The sequence below is a fragment of the Natrix helvetica genome, assembly GCF_964273705.1.
Source record: "Natrix helvetica genome assembly, chromosome: 1".
Lineage (NCBI taxonomy): Eukaryota > Metazoa > Chordata > Lepidosauria > Squamata > Natricidae > Natrix > Natrix helvetica.
The window spans coordinates 209,364,800-209,383,767 of record NC_138548.1 but is presented as its reverse complement, the minus strand read 5'-3'; the positions used below and the strand labels follow the sequence as shown (position 1 = coordinate 209,383,767).

The window sequence follows — 18,968 nt, the reverse complement described above, 5'->3', positions numbered from 1 at the left end:
CAACATAGGAAATAGCATTTGAGAGAGGCAATTACTACAGTGGCCTGCTGAGAACCCATAGCTAACGTTATGGCTGGTTCAGAGAACCTCAAAATACTACCCCTGGCTGGCCCTGCCCTGTCCCCCCTGTGCCCCCCTTCCAGGAGTCTTCATGTGGCCTGTTTTGGATGAGAGTTAAGTGCAGGGCCCATGCGGAGGCTAGGGGAGGGGGAAAAATGGGCCTCCTGGAAGTTCTGGAAAACTGCCTGCCTTGGGCTCTGGAGGCATTCCGGAGGCCGGAAACGGGCTCATTTCCAGCCTCCAGAATCCGGGGGAGACAGTTTTCGCCCTCTCAGAGGTTTGGGGAAAGCTTCCAGAGCCTGGGGAAGGAGAAAATACACACACACACAAACACACACACACACACACACCGCTGTGGTGCAGGAGACTGACTAGGCCATGCCCACCATGGCCGTGCTCACCCAGCAACCGGGCAGAGAACCCATAGCTGAAATTTTTGAAGCCCACCCCTGAGAAGTATCATCTTTATGGATAGAAAGTGAATCTTCAGAGTTTCAGAAAACAAGTCTATAATGCAATTTCCTAAAGTCTTTCCAAATGGAGGTGCTAGAACTGAACCAATGGTAATCACTGATTGTCCAATGTTTTCTGTGTCACAATTGGCCGCTTCAACCTTGGGCTCTTTCTCGAAACACTTCATACAATAAAGGAAGGGATAATAGAGTTATTAAGCAGTAAGACTTAATAACTGCCTGGTTTGTGTAGGTAGGAGAATCAACTTGAAAAAGAAATAGATCTCCAGCAAGCATCACATAGACAAACCTCCATTAAATTCCTGCAAAAGGAATAGAGAAGCAAATACATGGGAATACAGATGAAACCTCCAAATAATCTCCCCCCTCTCCTTTCAACACAATTAAAAGTTTTAAAGGGGAAGGGAAACATTTTTGACAGAAACCTACCTCTGCAAGCCCCGATACGACAGTATGAAAATGGAGAAAAACATAAGATGAAGTGAAATGGCACACAGTATGGCAAGGAACAAAACAAAAGAAGTAAAGTCATGTTCTAGCATCTACAGGAGTTAGTGGGGAGGGGGAAGAGGTGATGCATTTTATGAGCTGTTTTAAAAGATTTAACATTGTTGCTGGAGGCCTGGCCTCATTACAACACCCAAAGGTTCTGTGAAAGCATTACTTTGGGACAGATCATTCGCCTGACTTTTTTTTTTTTAGCATCTTGTTGGACGTTTTTATCCTGGTCAACTGATACCAAACAGCGACAGCAGAATGGTTACCATTCAGTCAAAGCAAAATTTGTCTATGGATTTCCCTTCCATCTTGAGATACCAAAGGCTGATCATCTTTTTGAACACATCTCAATAGCCTCATCAATATCCAGAGCATTCAGCGAATTGGCATTCTGGACAATTCACCCAAGAATATTGCATACAACTTTAAAAAACAACAACAACCCAAGTATTTATCTGACCAAGATTCCTCTTAAGTTATCTTGGGAAGGGGAAGTGTGTACATGAAGAGCACCCGAATGTTAAAACAACGCAGATAGAAAGACTATTTAGAGTAATATCTAGGGAGATTCTTAATCATCCAGGTCATGGTTGTCCCAAAGGTGCTTTTTTCCAAGTCGTTTCGCTTCTTATCCAAGGAGCTTCTTCAGCTCTAATAATAAGCTTCTTGGATGAGAAGCAAACAGCTTCAAAGAAAAAACAGAAAGTCCAGTTGCCTCTTGAAAAAGCACCTTTGGGACTGAGCCGTGGTGGCGCAGTGGTTAGAGTGCAGTACTGCAGGCTACTTCTGCTTACTATTGGCTGCCTGCAATTTGGCAGTTCAAATCTCACTGGCTCAAGGGTGACTCAGCCTTCCATCCTTCCGAGGTCGGTAAAATGAGGGCCCAGATTAATGGGGGCAAGATGCTGACTCTGTAAACCGCTGAGAGAGGGCTGTAAAAGCACCGTAAAGCGGTATAAAAGTCTAAGTGCTATTGCTGTTTAGGATAGTTTATTTAGAAAATTATTCAAGTAAGATATGCACAATTAAGTCTTTCTATTACGTTTCCTCAGGCCTATCTGGTTGGGGATATAATAATTGCAAATACATTATTTTCATGGAGATACCACCAGCTGAGATAGTCACAAGAATTGGCACAGAAGAAATGCAAGGGAAATATTGGTCTAGTTGGGCATCTTTTGGGCATGGCTCAAGCAGCACACGACATTTGTCTTCTCAAATTACAGCTATTTAAACTTGAAACTCAGCCAGTATTTTTTTCTAGCTCAATTCTTTATTGCTTCTTACACTAATGGGAGCTTATCTAATGGGAAGATGCCTGCTTTATTCAGTACCCATTTTCTACAAGCAATACTTGTTTTATAATCTTCCTAAAATTAGGCGTGAGTAGATAAGAAAAGGTAAGAAAAGGTCATCTCCTTCTTCCCCACATGCAAACACGGCAGCATAAGGTTGAAGTGAGCACATACTACAGGTTTCCTCGTCCGAGTTATCCCCACAGTCGTTGTCATAGTCACATTGCCAGCGGCCTGGAACACAGCGGTTGTTCCTGCAGCGGAACTGGTAGGGCTCACATGTCCGCTCATCTAAAAAAAAAATGAAGAATGTGCAATGTGGAGAGGTTAAAAAAAAAGGCACAAGAAATGAACAGCATTGCTAAAGAAAATTGCAGTAAAAAGCAAATTGCACATGCTCCCGAGGAGAATTTTCTAATAGTATAAGGAACACATTGGACCACATTGTAACATTGGGAAACCTTTACCCCTTACTCTAGCACACGATGTGCAGCATGGAAAGTGTCCAGAAACAGATTAGAATTAGAAACTGGCTGCTGTTAGCAAAAGAGCTGAACCCCACAGCCTGCCACCAAAGGGTGAATCTACCCCAATTCGTGGGAACAAGGAAGTGCATGCAGCCTACCAGCCCCTATCCCTTCTAAACGGAGCCAGCCAGCCATGGTACAGTCAACTTACCACATTCTTCCTTGGGCTCATCTGAACCATCCCCGCAATCATCTTCGCCATCACATTTCCAACGCGCCGGGATACATCGGCCAGAGTCCTTGCACCGGAACTCATCCAGACCACATCTCATTTGTGCTACATGAGTCAAAAGGATGAAAGAAATGAAAGGGCCCTCCAAAATGAGGCACAAGCAGACTGCTTTTAGAAAATTGCACGTGTCAATAACACAGCTCTCATGGCCCCATCACAGCCCGGTTCGGAGGAGAAGGAGGAGTTAGAACTGGGACCGTCCAACAGGGAAGGCACGTCTCCCTTGGGATGTTTGGAGATGGTAGGGGCTGAGGACGATGCTGTCCTGGGCCCCTCAGGCATTGGGGTAGGTGGTTGACCAGATAGAGAACTGCCTGCCTGCACAGACACAGGAGAGGACTGGCTGCTGACTGGCACTTGTGCTGTTAGGCAACTGATCTCCTCTGATGAGGAACAGCTGTCTACTCCATTCATCCAAGGACAAGAAGAGTGGAGCATAGGCAAACCCAGAGAAGGGCTTCAAGGCTACTTGGGAGGAGGTCGCTCCACCTGTCCTCACAAGGAACACCTGGAGGGGAGAGTACCTTAAGGAGAAGCCATGGGGAGTTAGTCTTGCCAGAAACAATTGTTTGCTTTGGCTTACACCCCCCTGGCTTTTACTCTGCCTGTTGCTGTTTGCCTTGACTCGCTTGTAAGATTACTCTTCGCATTTTGTTTCGGATCTAGCCCTTCTCTTGTGGCCTGCGTTTGGCCTTTGCTTCACTCTGCTTTGGGAGCTGCTTCTTGTCCTGAAGACTGCCCTCATCTTGTGCCCGGACTCTGCCTCGTGGGTTGGACTTGCCCTGTGAGTGTGTCCTATTCTGTGGGCTCTCTTTCTACTAACGGGGTTGTGTTTGTGAGACTGAGGATGGCTGCCTTCAGGGAAGCGTGGGGGGTGGAGCCTTTCCTGGTTGTTTGAGGGCCATTGGTTGGAACATTTGTTGAGAGAAATAAAGAGTTCTCTAGAGCAGGGGTCTCCAACCTTGGCAACTTTAAGACATGTGGACTTCAACTCCCAGAATCCCTTGCTGTCTGAAGAATTCTGGGAGTTGAAGTCCACAAGTCTTAAAGTTGCCAAGTTGGCGACCCCTGCTCTAGAGGTCTGCCTTGCCTTGATCACCTAATAGTAGCCACTAAGGCACAGAAAGCTAGCTAGTCATTAGAGGCTTTCTCGTTTCAGAAATATTATACAATACAATACAATAGCAGAGTTGGACGGGACCTTGGAGGCCTTCTAGTCCAACCTCCTGCCTCGGCAGGAAACCCTACACTGTTTCAGACAAATGGCTATCCAACATCTTCTTAAAGACTTCCAGTGTTGGGGCATTCACAACTTCTGGAGGCAAGCTGTTCCACTGATTAATTGTTCTAAATGTCAGGAAATTTCTCCTCAGTTCTAAGTTGCTTCTCTCCTTGATTAGTTTCCACCCATTGCTTCTTGTTCTACCCTCAGGTGCCTTGGAAAATAGTTTGACTCCCTCTTCTTTGTGGCAACCCCTGAGATATTGGAACACAGCTATCATGTCTCCCCTAGTCCTTCTTTCTCTTAAGCTAAACATACCCAGTTCCTGCAACCGTTCTTCATATGTTTTAGTCTCCAGTCCCCTAATCATCTTTGTTGCTCTTCTCTGCACTCTTTCTAGAGTCTCCACATCTTTTCTACATCGTGGCGACCAAAACTGGATGCAGTATTCCACGTGTGGCCTTGGAATCCTGCATTCAGTTTTGGTCACCACGATATTCAAGTAAAGAGAACTGGTTTTCAATAAGTCCACAAAGGCTAAGACCATTAAACAGTTAGTTTTTCAGGTTTCAAGTGAGTGACTCAAGTGGACAAGGGAAGACCAAAGCAAGTCACTGGGCATTCTTGGGGCATAAGACATAATTCTCTCCTTCTCAAAGCTAGCTCCCATAGTATTATGCATGGAGCCTTACTGCAGTTGGCAGGCTCATCGGATCCGTCCACGCAGTCATTGTCACGGTCACAAACCCAAACGCGTGGGATGCAGCGTTTGGTAATGGCACACTGGAACTGGTTTGGAGCACAAGTCACTTCCGCTGTAAAAAGGGAAAGTCAAGTCAGGAGATAAACCCCGGTACATAATGGGCGTTCCTTCGAATAAATGCCAACTCTACGCAATCAGACAATGACCCACAACATTATATATGCTGGCCATTGCCCCTCCTCTGAAGAAAACTATATAGGTAGCCTTCGACTTACAGCCACCACTGAGACCAAAATTTATGTTAAGTGAGACGTTTGTTAAGTGAGCTTTGCCCCATATTACCACCTTTCTTGCCATAGTCGTTAAGTGAATCACTGCAATTGTTAAGTTGGTAACCCGGTTGTTAAATGAATCTGGCCTCCCCATTGACTTTGTTTGTCCAAAGGTCACAAAAGTGGATCCCATGACGTTGGGACACGGCAACGGTCATTAGTATGAACCAGCTGCCAAGCATCTCAATTTTGATCACATGCTCATGGGGATGCTACAAAGGTTGTAACTGGGAAATATGGTCATAAGTCACTTTTTTGCCATCGTCACTTTGAACCGTCACTAAATGAACTGTTGTAAGCCAAGGACCATCTCTGTGAAGTATTTAATTCCACATCTGTTCACTTTTCTTCTGAATGGAATTCAGTTTTCTAAGGATCAGGGCTTCCGCATCTCGAAAACGAAGCTTGATACTCACCTCGAACCTCAACCCCTGCAGATTTATTTACTTTGCATCATGACGACAGATTGCAAAATTCCATTTTTTTTCCCTGTGTGCGATTTTACTAACACGGTGCAGAATTAGCAATGTACTGTAATTTGGCTTTCATGTACAAACAGACTCCCCAGGATGTTTACGGAGATTATGCTAATCGCGCAAGCACATCTGATCTTTTGACAAGCCCGGCATAGAGAAAAGGCAGGAAAAAGGACTCTGGTCGCTTTACTTACGACAATCCTTCTCATCTTCTCCATCACCACAGTTGTCCTGCCCATTGCAACGGAAGATGCCTGGGATGCAACGGTTGGTGTTTGTGCATTTGAACTGGCTGGGCAGGCAGACATGGACTTCTGTCAAGAGAAAAGAGAGAAATCAATCCAGCTCTAAGGGAGAGCTGATTTGGATTCTAACCCGCAATTTTTCTCGCAGCTTGACAACAGAAACGGAAGGGGGTGGGGGTGGGGAGTGGAAGCCTTGGGGAGGGGGGGGGAGTTGGGGAAAGGTTGAGGAATCAAGCGAGCCAGCTGGGCCCTGGGAAAATTTCTCTCACTTCAAGGTCATGTTGTGGGAATTCTTCGAAGGGCACAGACTGTTTTCCAAACAAAGAAAGCATTGGATGGCGAACAATGGACAGAGGGAGGTCTCAAGGGGAAAAAGGGGAACTTTACCTATGCAGCTGTCTGTGGAAACCCTCTCAGTAAAATTACACCATTGGCAAAATTACGTTCCAGGAGATTTCTTTTTTCTCCTGCATATGCTAATGCGGAGGTCCCCAACCTGTGGCCCACAGCCCATTACTGCGTATTGCCTATTGGCCTCCGGGCAGTGTGAGTAGCTGGCGGGTGGGCGCGTATGTGCACACGCCCACAGTCCCGCTGGCGTGAGCATTGCTGCAATCATTGTGGGTGCTCATGGCTCCACTAGTGTGATCATTGCAGACGCTCAAGGCCCTACCCGTGCAGGTACTCACAGCCCGTTTGCACAAGTGTCACTGCGAGCGTTGCGGGCACTCGCAGCCCCACTCACACAACGGGTGTTCCTACATGCAATATGCCTGCCCCACACACAAAACCATCCCCCTTTTCCCCTACTCCCCCCCCCCCCACTGCAGGGCGCCAAACCCAGAAAGGTTGGGGAACTCTGTGCTAATGGGATAGCCGACAAGAGAGAAGGCTGACCGGTTACACCCTTGAATCCTAACTTTTGTCAGGCATTCTCATAGGATTTACTTCCATGGCGGTCATTCTCGAAACCCTCCTGTGCACTTAAGATTTCTTATCTTTACTCTGACATTTCAGGGAAGTGGAGAAACAGGGAGGAAAGAGCAGTTCTGCTTAGGATCATTTTGCTTTTCTTGGTTTGCCATTCCTATCGCATAAAAGATTTAAGGGAAAGCAGAAGAGGAAAGGGACAGGTAAGAGAAAGGAATGAGAAGGAAAGGTGTCATTCGGAGGGCTTTTATTTAGCACAGCACGAGGATTCATAGGGACAGAGGCAATGCTTTTTCTGATCTTCACACCAGGTTCTGAGAAATTTTAAAACCACCACCACCACCAAGTGCTCCCCAATTTTTACTCTTTTCTGAGTAAATCAATGATAAATGTGGGGGTGGCTCGCATGTTCTTTACGGTTTTGAAGTTCTGCCTTTTAAAATAAGGGATTACATATTAACATGGCTGATTTGAAATTTCTCCTCCCCCCCTCCTCCTCCCCCGTGTGTGTGTGTGTCTGTGGGGGGGAACTGAAACATCTTCTGTGAAATAACGTGAGGAAGGCTGAGGATACGTACCACAGTTTGCTTCATCTGAGTTGTCCTGACAGTCGTTGTCCCCATCACAAATGAAGGCTGGGTTGGTGCAGATTCCTGTGGAGCACTGGAATTGCCCTGGGCGACACTTGAATTCAGCTGGAAAGAATAAGTGGAAAGAGAATGTGGTCCAGTGGTGGAATTCAAATTTTTGTACTACCGGTTCTGTGGGCGTGGCTTGGTGGGCGGGTGTGGCTTGGTGGGCGTGGCAGGGGAAAGATACTGCAAAATCTCCACTCCCACCCTACTCTGGGGCCAGCCAGAGGTGGCATTTGCTGGTTCTCAAAATTTCCGCTACCCGGTTCTCCAGAACCTGTCGGAACCTGCTGGATTTCACCCCTGATGTGGTCCCTTGGGAGAAGCTTCTAAGAAGCAAAAGGTCCCTGGCTCCAAGTTTGGACCAGGCAGCTGATTAAGGGGGAGACCTTTGATTAAAGACTCTGGAGCATCCCCATCCATCAGACTACACTGGACTAGGTAAGCAAAATGGTGTCTATGGACTGTGCAGCTCAGAAAAGTTTAAAAAAATATTGGAGTGGTGAGGACCAACATTTATCTGGAAGAGTATTCATAGCTTCTGAACCTTGGGGAGAGGAGGTAAGTACCACATCCATTTTTATGCAGGTAAATAGACAAGCTATTCAGTGAGAGTGCTCGTACATCTCATCAGTACATACACCAAGAGATCCAAGATGCCCCAAACTTCCCACATTTGGGCCAAGAGTGTCAACGATATCTCACGATTTAAAACAGTTTTGGGGTCTACTTTCTTTCTTTCAAGCCAGCCAGCTAGTGACGCTGACAACCCTTTGTTACCAGGCATTTGACTGCTCATTCTGTCAATGTCTTGAAATAGCTGACCGCTGGTAGCTATAGCTTTTAATTTTAAAATTAAAATTATACTTTAATGATCTCTGGAGGGCAGGGGGCAGCTTCGTTTCCCCCCGCCTCAGATTACTCCATTACTGCAAGGAACCTAATTTGTCAGCAAATAACTCAAATCAAATTCGGGGAATTTTCGGTTTGGGGGTTTTACCTGCTAGGGATTAAGGTCTGTGCAAAACACACCCAAGTTACTTTTAGCAACAACCAGCTGCTACTCATTGCACAGCAAGAATTCTTCTTTGAAGGATTGCTGGCAAGTTTAATATATGGCTAGAGGAATCAGTTATGTCGTCCCTGAGGTGCATTTCCTTTAGGTTAGTACTCCCTGGATTCCATTCCTTAAGAGTTAAACAGCACAATAAGAGATTCCATGATGTCAATTTTAGCATTAGGCCAGGACATGCTTTACATTAGGGAACCAGCTTCAGGGAGCTTATGAAATCATGAAACACCCTTCAGAGGTCAAACAAATGATCTTTGGGCAACGCCTCAAAGTCAAAAGCACAGGGCTGTCATCCAGGAGACTGATAACACAAAGACGTACAGGTAGTCCCTCAAGTTACGACCACAATGAAGCCCAACGTTTATGTAGCCGAGTGAAACATTCGTTAAGGGAGTTTGCCCCATCTTATGACCGTTCTACCTACAGTTGTTAAGCGAATTGTTGCATTTGTTAAATTAGCAACACACTGTTGTCGAGTTACTCTGGATTCCCCATTTGGCTTTGCTTGTCAGAAGGTTGCAAAAGGGGATCACACGACCCCCGTAAATAAGTCGTAAGTATGAGATAGTTACCAAGCATCTGGATTTTGATCAGGTGACCATAGGGATGCTGCAATGGTCGTAAGTGTGAAAAATGGTCATAAGACACTTCAGTGCCATCATAACTTCGAATGGTCAGTAACGGAACTGTTGTAATTCGAGGACTACCTGCATAACCCTTTTCGATGGATCTATTTTAGCGCTACATAAATGGAACAATGGATGGGCATTCCGAACGAAGGAGATGCTAATTTGAACGTGGAGCTGCTTGAGCATGCTGACCCAAAGGAGTATCGGCTGATCTTTAAAAGTATGCAGATTGGGTCTTGTTAAAATTTGGATGGGGACTACTAAAAAAATATCAGGCGTGTAGGCCAGAAGTTTAAATATATATCTATTCTGGAAGAAGGCAAAGACAAATTGTTTCTGCGCTGTGACCAAAGTCTTAGATATGGCTACCAAGTCAACAGAAATAGAGCTTAATTCAAAGGAGTCTTACCGTTCTAAAGTAACCAAAGTGCCTATCAGGTCCAAACACCGGATACAAATTTCACTTACTTCAATGCTTCGAAATTATTACCTAGGCCCTCTCCCTGTTTTCAGCCAGGATGATCCTCTATCTAAATCTATGACAAGGGTCTCATATCCCGCCTAAGTCTCCTCCCAAAAGTACACTTACGGCAATCCTCCGGCTCATCCGAGCGATCCCCACAATCGTCCTCGGTGTCACATTTCCACCAGAAAGGGATGCATTTGTCATTCTTGCACACAAACTGGCAGGGAGAAAAGGTAATGATGCTGAAATAATGGCTGAGTAATGGTCGGAGGAACGTAAGCCATCACCCCGAGAAAAAACTCCAGCCAGTGACTTCGGCTATGTTAGAGCTTAGAAACAACCTCCCAAAAAAATGCCTATTAGAAGCTGTGATAGGAACTCAAATTCTAATCATCCCATACATTAATTCATGGCTCTTCCTGAATTAAACCAAACCAAACCAAACAAAAATGCCTCGTTTTTATTTTAGGAAGTCAGTGAAAAGGGATTATTTTCTCCAACTGAAGATCAATGGAATGAATACGCTGGTTGGAAGCTCTATGGATCCAACAGACTCTCATATTTGGATGGAGCCTTCCCTTTTATTGGCTTGGAAGTCTTCTTAAGATGTAACAGCAAAAAAGGGCAATTTTGATGCCTAAAACTATCCTAACCACAATCCTTTTCGGCATCTCATATAGCCTCCTGAAATGGTGCTGCTGAAAATTGGTGGCAGATCTAAAATACAAAACCTCCCATTCCAACCTCAAAAAAAGACCATTCCAGATATCCAGACCACACTGTGATATCTTTGGGTAATCCTTGGTTGCTACCTCACCAATTTTTTATCCCTCCTTTTACCAAAACCTTGCCTTCCCAGTGCTGAAGCGTATTAAGAATGCATTGAGAAAGCAGTGCATGAAGGGTTTTAACATAGAGTAAGGGTGGAAAAAGTAAGACGTTAAGGGTTACATGCAATCTATCAGCATCTCTTTTATGATGACCAGAACATAGAAGGCAGGGGGAAAAAAGGAGGGGAGGGGCATATCTTTTGCATCTTTGGATTTTGATAGGATATCACAGTAAAATAAACAAATCCTTAAGCTTTGTAAATACTCAGCCTTCCCCCCCCCCCACTCCCCAAAAAAGATGTGGACTTGGCTACTTAAGAATGTGGCCCTCAAGATCAGGGCTGTCAAACTCGCAGGGGTGTCAAACTCGACTTTCCCTCCTTTTCCTAAAACAGGGGTGGGCGTGGCCAGCATGTGACGCATGCGCCCAAGGGCCCCGAGTTTGACACCCCTGGTCAAGATGATGCCACCTTTGAGCAGATGGAAGTTGCATTCCTGACAAAGAGGATTTATAAATAATGGAGCAATGTTTGTGTGTCCCAGCTGGTTACCTGACTAGCAGTGCAATTGGAGATGCAGGTTCTACCATCAGCACCCAGATAGAAGTTGGTAGGGCATGCACACTTGAAGGTCCCTCCTGGTGACAGCAGGCACAGGTTGCTGCAGCCGCCATTGTTGATTTTACAAGGATGGTTAGGAACTGAGGAAGGATAAGATAATGATAAGTTAGTTAATAAATAGTTAATAGCTGCTTGTGATGATGTGACCTTTTGCCAAAGACATCTGATCCCTGTTCTACTGCACAAAGATATCACAATATCCTTCACCATGTATAAGGAGAACCTCACTCCCCAAACTTCTCTTGTATGCACAAACAAACTCACCCACTAAAAGCAAATGAATGCAAAATTCAATTTGCATGTGAGAGAAAGGAATGAAATCTATTTGAAGGAAAATAAAAAGAAACATGTCCTCATCAACAATGTTCCTAGGGATTTTCCCTCCATCACCAAAGTGGCTGCCAGTTGGTTTACTGTGCTTGGACCTCCAGTATAGTATTAACACTTAGACTTATATACCGCTTCATAGTGCTCTACAGCCCTCTCTAAGTGGTTTACAGAATCAACATATTGCCCCCAACAATCTGGGTCCTCATTTTACCAACCATGGAAGGATGGAAGGCTGAGTCACCTTCGAGCTGGTCCTGATCGAACTTGGGACAGTCGGCAGAATTAGCCTGCAATACTGCATTCTAACCACTGTGCCACCAGGGCTCATTAAAGCAGTATCAACTGCCAGCACTTGGCAATGTAGGACTCAGGTAACAGCTCTGCTCCTTGTTTTTACCACCACCAACCTGTCCTTCCATCTCTTGAGGGACATATCCTCATTTTATTGTTCCTAAGACTGCCCCACCTTATGGTAACTGAGACCGATCCCTACGCATAATCCCTTCCATCCTCCTTTCAGCACCCTACAGAGAGCACTTACCATCAGGCTGCCTGTAAGAGTGGTAGATGTGGATATCCATGGGCCGATGCAGAGTGCTGATCAGCACAGACTTATTGGCCCCTGTGGTTTTGTGGGCTCGGTTGATGGATTTGGTCTCCCAGTCAGTCCAATAAATGTAATCTTCAAAGAGGGTTAAGGCAAAGATGTGGGGGATATCTTGGTTCAGCACTACAGTGGGAGAAGAAAGAGCAATTTTCACTTAGTGGCAACATGAAAGGAGCCCACTGAACATCTAGGTAACGGGAGCCCTAGGGCCAAGGATAGTATCTGCTCAGTACTATGGCAAAATATTCACAGCTAAGAATGACAACTATCCCCAATGTGCTTCCTCTACTGAACAATATGCTCTTGGCTACCTAAAAGATTATCTTCTTTATTTTAGAAAGCGTCAAAAAACATGTATTCCATTAGGCCTTGGGGGCTAACATAGTACAACTTCTTCCCTAGAGCAACAGAAGTTATCTTTGGCTTGGTTGAATGGATTAGTGCTGTAACTTTTTAATGAATTATGGTTGCTTTTCATTTCCCCATATTGCTGTATGTTTTTAACCTAATTTATGATGGTTAGAATGTACATTACTTGGAGTTGGGTTTGATTATGAGCCCAATATGTTTGTTTATCTATACTGTATATATTCATGGATGAGACCATCTGCGAATAAGCTGACCCTCGAATGTTTAACCAAAATACCATGAAAAATGCATCACCGGCGCATTAAGCCAGATTTAGTTTTCATAATTGGCTTATTTGCAAGTATATACGGCAGCCACGTATGACAGGTGGGGTTAAACTGAAATTCATATTTTCATTTTGTTAGTCTAATGAAAAATAGGAATAAAAAACAGGAAAAAAATGTGATGGCAATAGGAGAATTTTAAGCATTCGATTTCATTTTCCATAACTCCTCATACTTGCTGGCTGCAATCTTTTAACTCCTTGTATTAGCCCTTGGGATGCTATTATGCATTTGTATCATTCAAAATAGTGGTTCTGGGAATTAAAGATAGTAGTACTGTAACAGTGAGGAGCCAGGTAAAATATCTACTATACATGCTGCACATACTTATTTCAAAATCAGCTTCCAATTTGGAAAATAGCAATAGTAATAGCACCTAGACTTATATATCGCTTCACAGTGCTTTACAGCCTTCTCCAAGCGGTTTACAGAGCCATCATATTGCCCCCCCCCCAACAATCTGGGTCTTCATTTTATTGACCTTGGAAGGATGGAAGGCTGAGTCAACCTTGAGCTGGTCAGAAGCAAAGTGCATTCCAATCACTGCACACCACGGCAGGGAAAACGGAAGTCCTATGCTTTATTCCATCTTTTGCCAATGATTCCACCCCCCCCCCCCCAAAAAAAAAGCCTGAACTCAACTTTAAAGTTTTGGTTCATTCTCAACTATGAAGAAAACCAACCCTACATCTTTGTTCTAACACGCTAATTTATAAGTGGAAAGAAACTGCAGTTCAGCTCTGGCTGGCACATCCATTCTCACGATGATCGCCACACAGATTGCTGCTCCCATTTTCTTCACTTGCCAGATCCAAAGGTCATTACAGTGAGGAAAAACAGATATCAAAATATAACATGGGACAATCCATCCACACAACAACTGCGCTTCACCATGTGCTTAAGATGATAAAGAGCTGGCATTCAAATGCCACTGCATACGCATAGGAGGCAACTCTTCCCAGTCCCAATTTTTATTCCCCCCCCCAAAAAGAGAGAAATCATGATGATTACAGCACTTATTCCTCTTTATGGAAACATGTTCCAGATACTTTAATCTTACAACAAACGAAATCTGACAGGATATATGAGGACAACCTGCAATCTCCCCCCCCCCCGAACTTTTAAATACGCAGAGCCTAGAAATATGGTTTTGCTGTATTTATCCTCTGCGTGTAATGAGTTTTATGATCGATGCTGTCATTTTTAATCTACCTTGGTGAACGTGTATTCTGAACGGTGATATGTGGGCTGCTGTTGTTATTTGTCTCACTTAGAAGGTCCACTTGTTTTGCATTGTGTTTGCTGCAGTTTCTGTAGCAAATCTGTCAATGCACAGGGCAACAGGGAGTTTTAATTTTCAACTAGCTTGTTACAGAAGCCAAGGCTGATTTGCCCTAAGGCAGGGTTGTCAAACTCGCGAGCCACCGGCCGGATGTGTCAGGTGCTGGCCACGTCCACACCGTTTATCAAAGGGGGGGAAAGTCCCGATATGTCACGTGACTCCGCCGTCACAACATGAGTTTGACACCCCTGCCATAAGAGAAATTGACTTGCTCAAAATCATCCTGGTGATTTCTGTACCCAAAGGAAAACTAGAACCCAGGTTTCTGCATTCCTCACTAAATCATAGTGGCTCTCAAAAGGTGATATATAAGTTATTGTAATAATAAAAAAAAAATGTCAGCTGCATACAGTGACAGAGGCCTGAAAAGTAACAGGCAACAAACTAAAGAACTCTGCAACATGCTACTGGAGGAGAAAAGGGAAAATATTTGTCAGAGACAATAAAGGGGAGGGAAGGGTTCTAAAAACAGACTCTAAAATTAAGGCTAGCTGACCAAAAAAAAAACAAAAAAAAAAACACAATTTTTCAAATAGAGAGAAATTGGAGGTCATGGGAGGAATATACATCCCATCAGATCTTCTGTGCTGTTTTCTGGCTTCTTTATTCAATCTCTCTGCATTTGAACGTGAGTTTACAATTCACTCACCAGTGTGGCGGTTAGAACCATCCAAGCTAGCAAATTCAATGTAGTCCTCTCGAGCATCGGCCCAGTAGATGCGGCTGTTAATGTAGTCCAGGGTGAGGCCATTGGGCCATGTGATCTTAGTCTCCACAATGACACTCCGGTTGGTACCATCCATGCCTATCTTGCCAATCAGGGAATGGTCACCCCAATCAGTCCAGTATAAATATCTGGAAGGGAGCAAACAGAGGGGGGGGGAAGTATGGCATAAGCATAGGACTATCACTGTGATCACTCAGGTTTATTTTTCCCACCCTACCATTTTCCTGCAAATACCCTGTTTCCCTGAAAATAAGACCTCCCCAGATAATAAGCCTCATCGGGCTTTTGAGCGCATGCGCTAAAATAAGCCCTCCCCAAAAAATAAACCCTCCCCAAACATATTGCAACACAGCAGCAACCATGAGGTGACCACGCTCGCCACATCCTGCACCTCAAAAATAATAAGACCTCCCCGAAAATAAGGCCAAGCGCTTATTTCGGGGGTCTTATTTTCGGGGAAACACGGTATTCAGTCTGCTTTTTTTTTAGGGAGGGGGGGGGACTCAAGCATTGATCCATTGGTTGTGACCAGCTAGCTTTTTGCCTGAGCTTGACGTGGCCTGAGAAAGTGAGTGACTGGCCCAAGGTCACCCAGCTGGCTTTCATGCCTAAGGTGGAACTAGAATTTGTAATTCTAGCCTGGTGCCTTACACTCTAGAGCAGGGGCTGTCAAACTCACAGCCCGTGGGATGGATGCGTCATTTGCTGGCCACGCCCATGCCCAGTTTAATGAAGGGGGGAAAGTCATAATGACGCGAGTTTGACACCCTTGCACTAGAGCAAACTGATTCCCTATCTTGTTAAAATCTTACATTCACAATGGTATAAAATAATACAGGTAGTCCTCATCTTACAACAGCTCATTTGGTGAATGTTCAAAGGCACTGAAAGTGACTTACGACCGTTTTTCACACTTATGGCCATTGCGGTATCCCCATGGCCATGTGATCAAAATTCGGCAACTGAGTCACATTCATGACAGTCGAAGTGTCCCAGGGCCATGTGATCCCCTTGGGCGACCTTCTTACAGGCAGAGTCAACGGGGAAGCCAGATTCCCTTAACAACCGTGTTATTAACTTAACAACTACAGTGATTCACTTAACAACTGCGGCATGAAAGGTCATAAAATGGGGGCAAAATTCACTTAATAAATGTTTAACTTACTTAGTAACAAAAATGTTGGGCTCATAAGTTGAGGACTACCTGTATTATAAAAATGGACACGGTACCAAGAACGGGTAACCAATTCATTGCATTAGAGAAGTGAGAGAAGTTTCCCTATCCAATATAACAAGATATGAAAAAAGATCCTATCCCTCCCCTCCAAGAAGCTTTACACATTGGGAAACATTGTTTCTGTTCTATGAATCCAAAGCCCCCAATCACCACTGCAGAACCAGGGGTAAAATCCAGCAGGTTCTGGAGAACCGGTAGGGGAAATTTTGAGTAGCTTGGAGAACCGGCAAATGCCACCTCTGGCTGGCCCCAGAGTGGAGTAGGAATGGAGATTTTTTTCAGTATCCTTCCCCTGCCATGCCCACCAAACCACACCACTCCCACAGAACCGGTAGTAAAAAAAATTGAATATCACCACTCGGCAGAACAGTTACCAAAAACTGTAGCCAATTCATCCATCCAATTATTCTATATCTAAAGGGCTCTCGCAGAGAGGAGATGTCTGCAGATCTTCAAACAGATCTTCAAGTTTTCCAGTTTAGGCAATTACTTTGTGCTTGGCTTTATCTTTATTCCAGAAGACAGTCAATTGTTTATGGACATTTTTGTGTTTAACACAATCATACTGTAACAGTTCATTGTTTTCATCTTATGTTTTAAAATATATGGTATTTTCTATTGAGATTAATATCACTGATTTTATACTAAAATTGTTTATAGATTCATCTAGAATTAGGCTTTATTTTCTGTTGAGTGATGCTAAGCGCTGAGTTTTAAGAAACTAATTCAATATAATTGTATTCCTCAAACTTCTTTGGTACAAGCTTTAGCTCACAATTTAAATAGACAAAACACTGAAGTATAGTATAATGCCCCAATTTAAACAGATGCCCTTTAGGAAATGGGAATTTTCTTCTGGGTTTGTAGCAATACATTCCTAAAATTCCTCAGATGAGTGTTACTCCTTGAGGATATCCAAAATTAAGGCTGAATTAAAAAACCAGCTGTGTTACATTTCTGCCCCCAGTATTAATACCATTGAATTTTTTATGCTAACCTGATTTCACAATAATCTCCTCTGATTATTGTATAAGCCCCTTATCGCTTAAGCAGAACCTGACTGTCCTTTAAAAGGTGTCTATAGGTCAAGAAACGGCCTACACCCATAATGTTCTACTCTGGTTCAGTAACTCTAAAGTTTAAGCCTTTTGCTTTATGGTTTTAGTGATTAAATTGATTAGTTAACTGTAAAAGAATGAAACATTACATCACTCATGCACTGGAGGTGTCAGGGATGAAGAAAACATGGGTAAAGACAGGTGCCACCCAGACTAAGGAAATGAATCCTAATATATTTGGGAAACTTACCCATTCTGTACATCCACCACTAATGCTCGAGGCTCCCGGAGTCCTGAGTTCACCAACACAGTGCGGTAAGCCCCGTTGAGCTTTGACACTTCAATAGTATCCCTTCCCTTGTCACACCAGTACAGGTTTCCACCCACCCAGTCTACAGCCAGTCCATCGGGATTGCTTAGCCCAGTGCGGTGTAGAACCTGGAAGTGTAGAGGAGAAGAAAACAACAATTTGGATATCAAAGAAATCCAAAAAGGAGGAACTGTAGTGGCCTGCCAGCAGAGCTGGCAGCAGAGTTGAACAGTGAGGAGGTTGTGGGGAGCATGGGCCAGTCCTGGAGGCTGGGGAAGGCTCGGTCGAGGGCTCTGTGTGGGAGGCAGAGACGGGGCCAAGGCCATCTAGCAGTGATCAGGTGCCTACAGAGCTAGACAGCAGTGAGGCAGAGGAACAGCTAGAGCCTGTTCCCAGTGTGCACATGTGCAGAGCTGCCAGAAGAAAAGAACAGCTCAGAACTCAGGGTTGACTTGGGAGTAAAGTCACAGGTGGAAGGTGATTGGCCCCTCTCATAGGAAATGAAAGAGGAGTGAAAGGGGAGTGGGCTTTTGCAGGAAACAATTCATTCGTTCGGTCGTTACGATTCATTTCAGGAGTGTGAAGATCTGTCCGTGAATCTCAGAGACTCTGTGCCCAGTCTTCCCTTGCACAGCACCTCATTTGGAAAATATTTACATGGCAGCTTTCCAAGATAGATAAGGTCTGTACTCATAAATATTCCTTTGAAAGACTGTTTGCCAGGCCTTGCTGAATGTGAATGAGAGAAATTCACATTCTTTTAATAAAAGGGGTTTTGTCGGGACCATCGCTCTGCCTCGTGCTTTTTGGGGAAGCCTAGGTCAGAACAGGAACTGGGACCTTTCTCCTATGAGGGACCAGCCGTGTTTGCCTTAGAAGGGGAAAGGATAAGAGTTTCTTGAGTCTGGAATGGAAAACTAGAAGAGCTGATTGTCCCCTTTCAGAAAGGAGCACCGGCTTCAGCCAGAAGGCAAACAGGCCAAATGGACAAGGAAACACACCTGTACATTGCTGCCATTGATGTTCATGCGGCGGATCATACTGCCCTGTGTGGTGACATCAGTCCAGTAGATCATTTGTTCCCGGTAGTCAAAGTCCAAAGCTACAGCGTTGTTCAGCCCCTAAATCCATCAAGGAAGGAAAAAACCCCCCATAAACGAACATTCTTACATGTGGCCATTCCAGAATCCGTTCAGATGTTGTTATATTTGGGCCTCACCCGCCACCATTACCTGTTTAAGCAATGTATAGTTGGAGCCATCCAGACTAAGCTTCCTTAGGTAGTACCGATTCGCAAAAATCAAGAAAGGTTCGTCATCTGTGAAAGGAATCAAAGTTCAGAGGATCACTAAATGCTAGACTCTCCCGGTGCTCCTCTAATTTCCTCATTTGCCACCTTCCTATCACTTGAAAATGGAATCTG

The 18,968-nt window shown here is 44.4% G+C and overlaps 1 protein-coding gene across 3 annotated transcripts in view; it reads right to left on the bottom strand.

Annotated features, from left to right (window-relative positions):
- Window positions 1-18,968, bottom strand: part of LRP1 (LDL receptor related protein 1) — a 382,005-nt gene that overhangs the window by 28,248 nt on the left and 334,789 nt on the right. For all 3 annotated transcript variants that reach the window (XM_081934411.1, XM_081934412.1, XM_081934413.1), the window contains 12 exons: window positions 18,778-18,863; window positions 18,547-18,666; window positions 17,486-17,673; window positions 14,863-15,068; window positions 12,114-12,302; window positions 11,174-11,322; window positions 9,916-10,009; window positions 7,572-7,688; window positions 6,013-6,132; window positions 5,000-5,122; window positions 3,005-3,130; window positions 2,501-2,617 (listed from right to left, as the gene is read on the bottom strand). In XM_081934411.1, coding sequence (XP_081790537.1) covers window positions 2,501-2,617; window positions 3,005-3,130; window positions 5,000-5,122; window positions 6,013-6,132; window positions 7,572-7,688; window positions 9,916-10,009; window positions 11,174-11,322; window positions 12,114-12,302; window positions 14,863-15,068; window positions 17,486-17,673; window positions 18,547-18,666; window positions 18,778-18,863 — 1,635 coding nt within the window. The remainder of the gene's footprint in view (window positions 1-2,500; window positions 2,618-3,004; window positions 3,131-4,999; window positions 5,123-6,012; window positions 6,133-7,571; window positions 7,689-9,915; window positions 10,010-11,173; window positions 11,323-12,113; window positions 12,303-14,862; window positions 15,069-17,485; window positions 17,674-18,546; window positions 18,667-18,777; window positions 18,864-18,968) is intronic.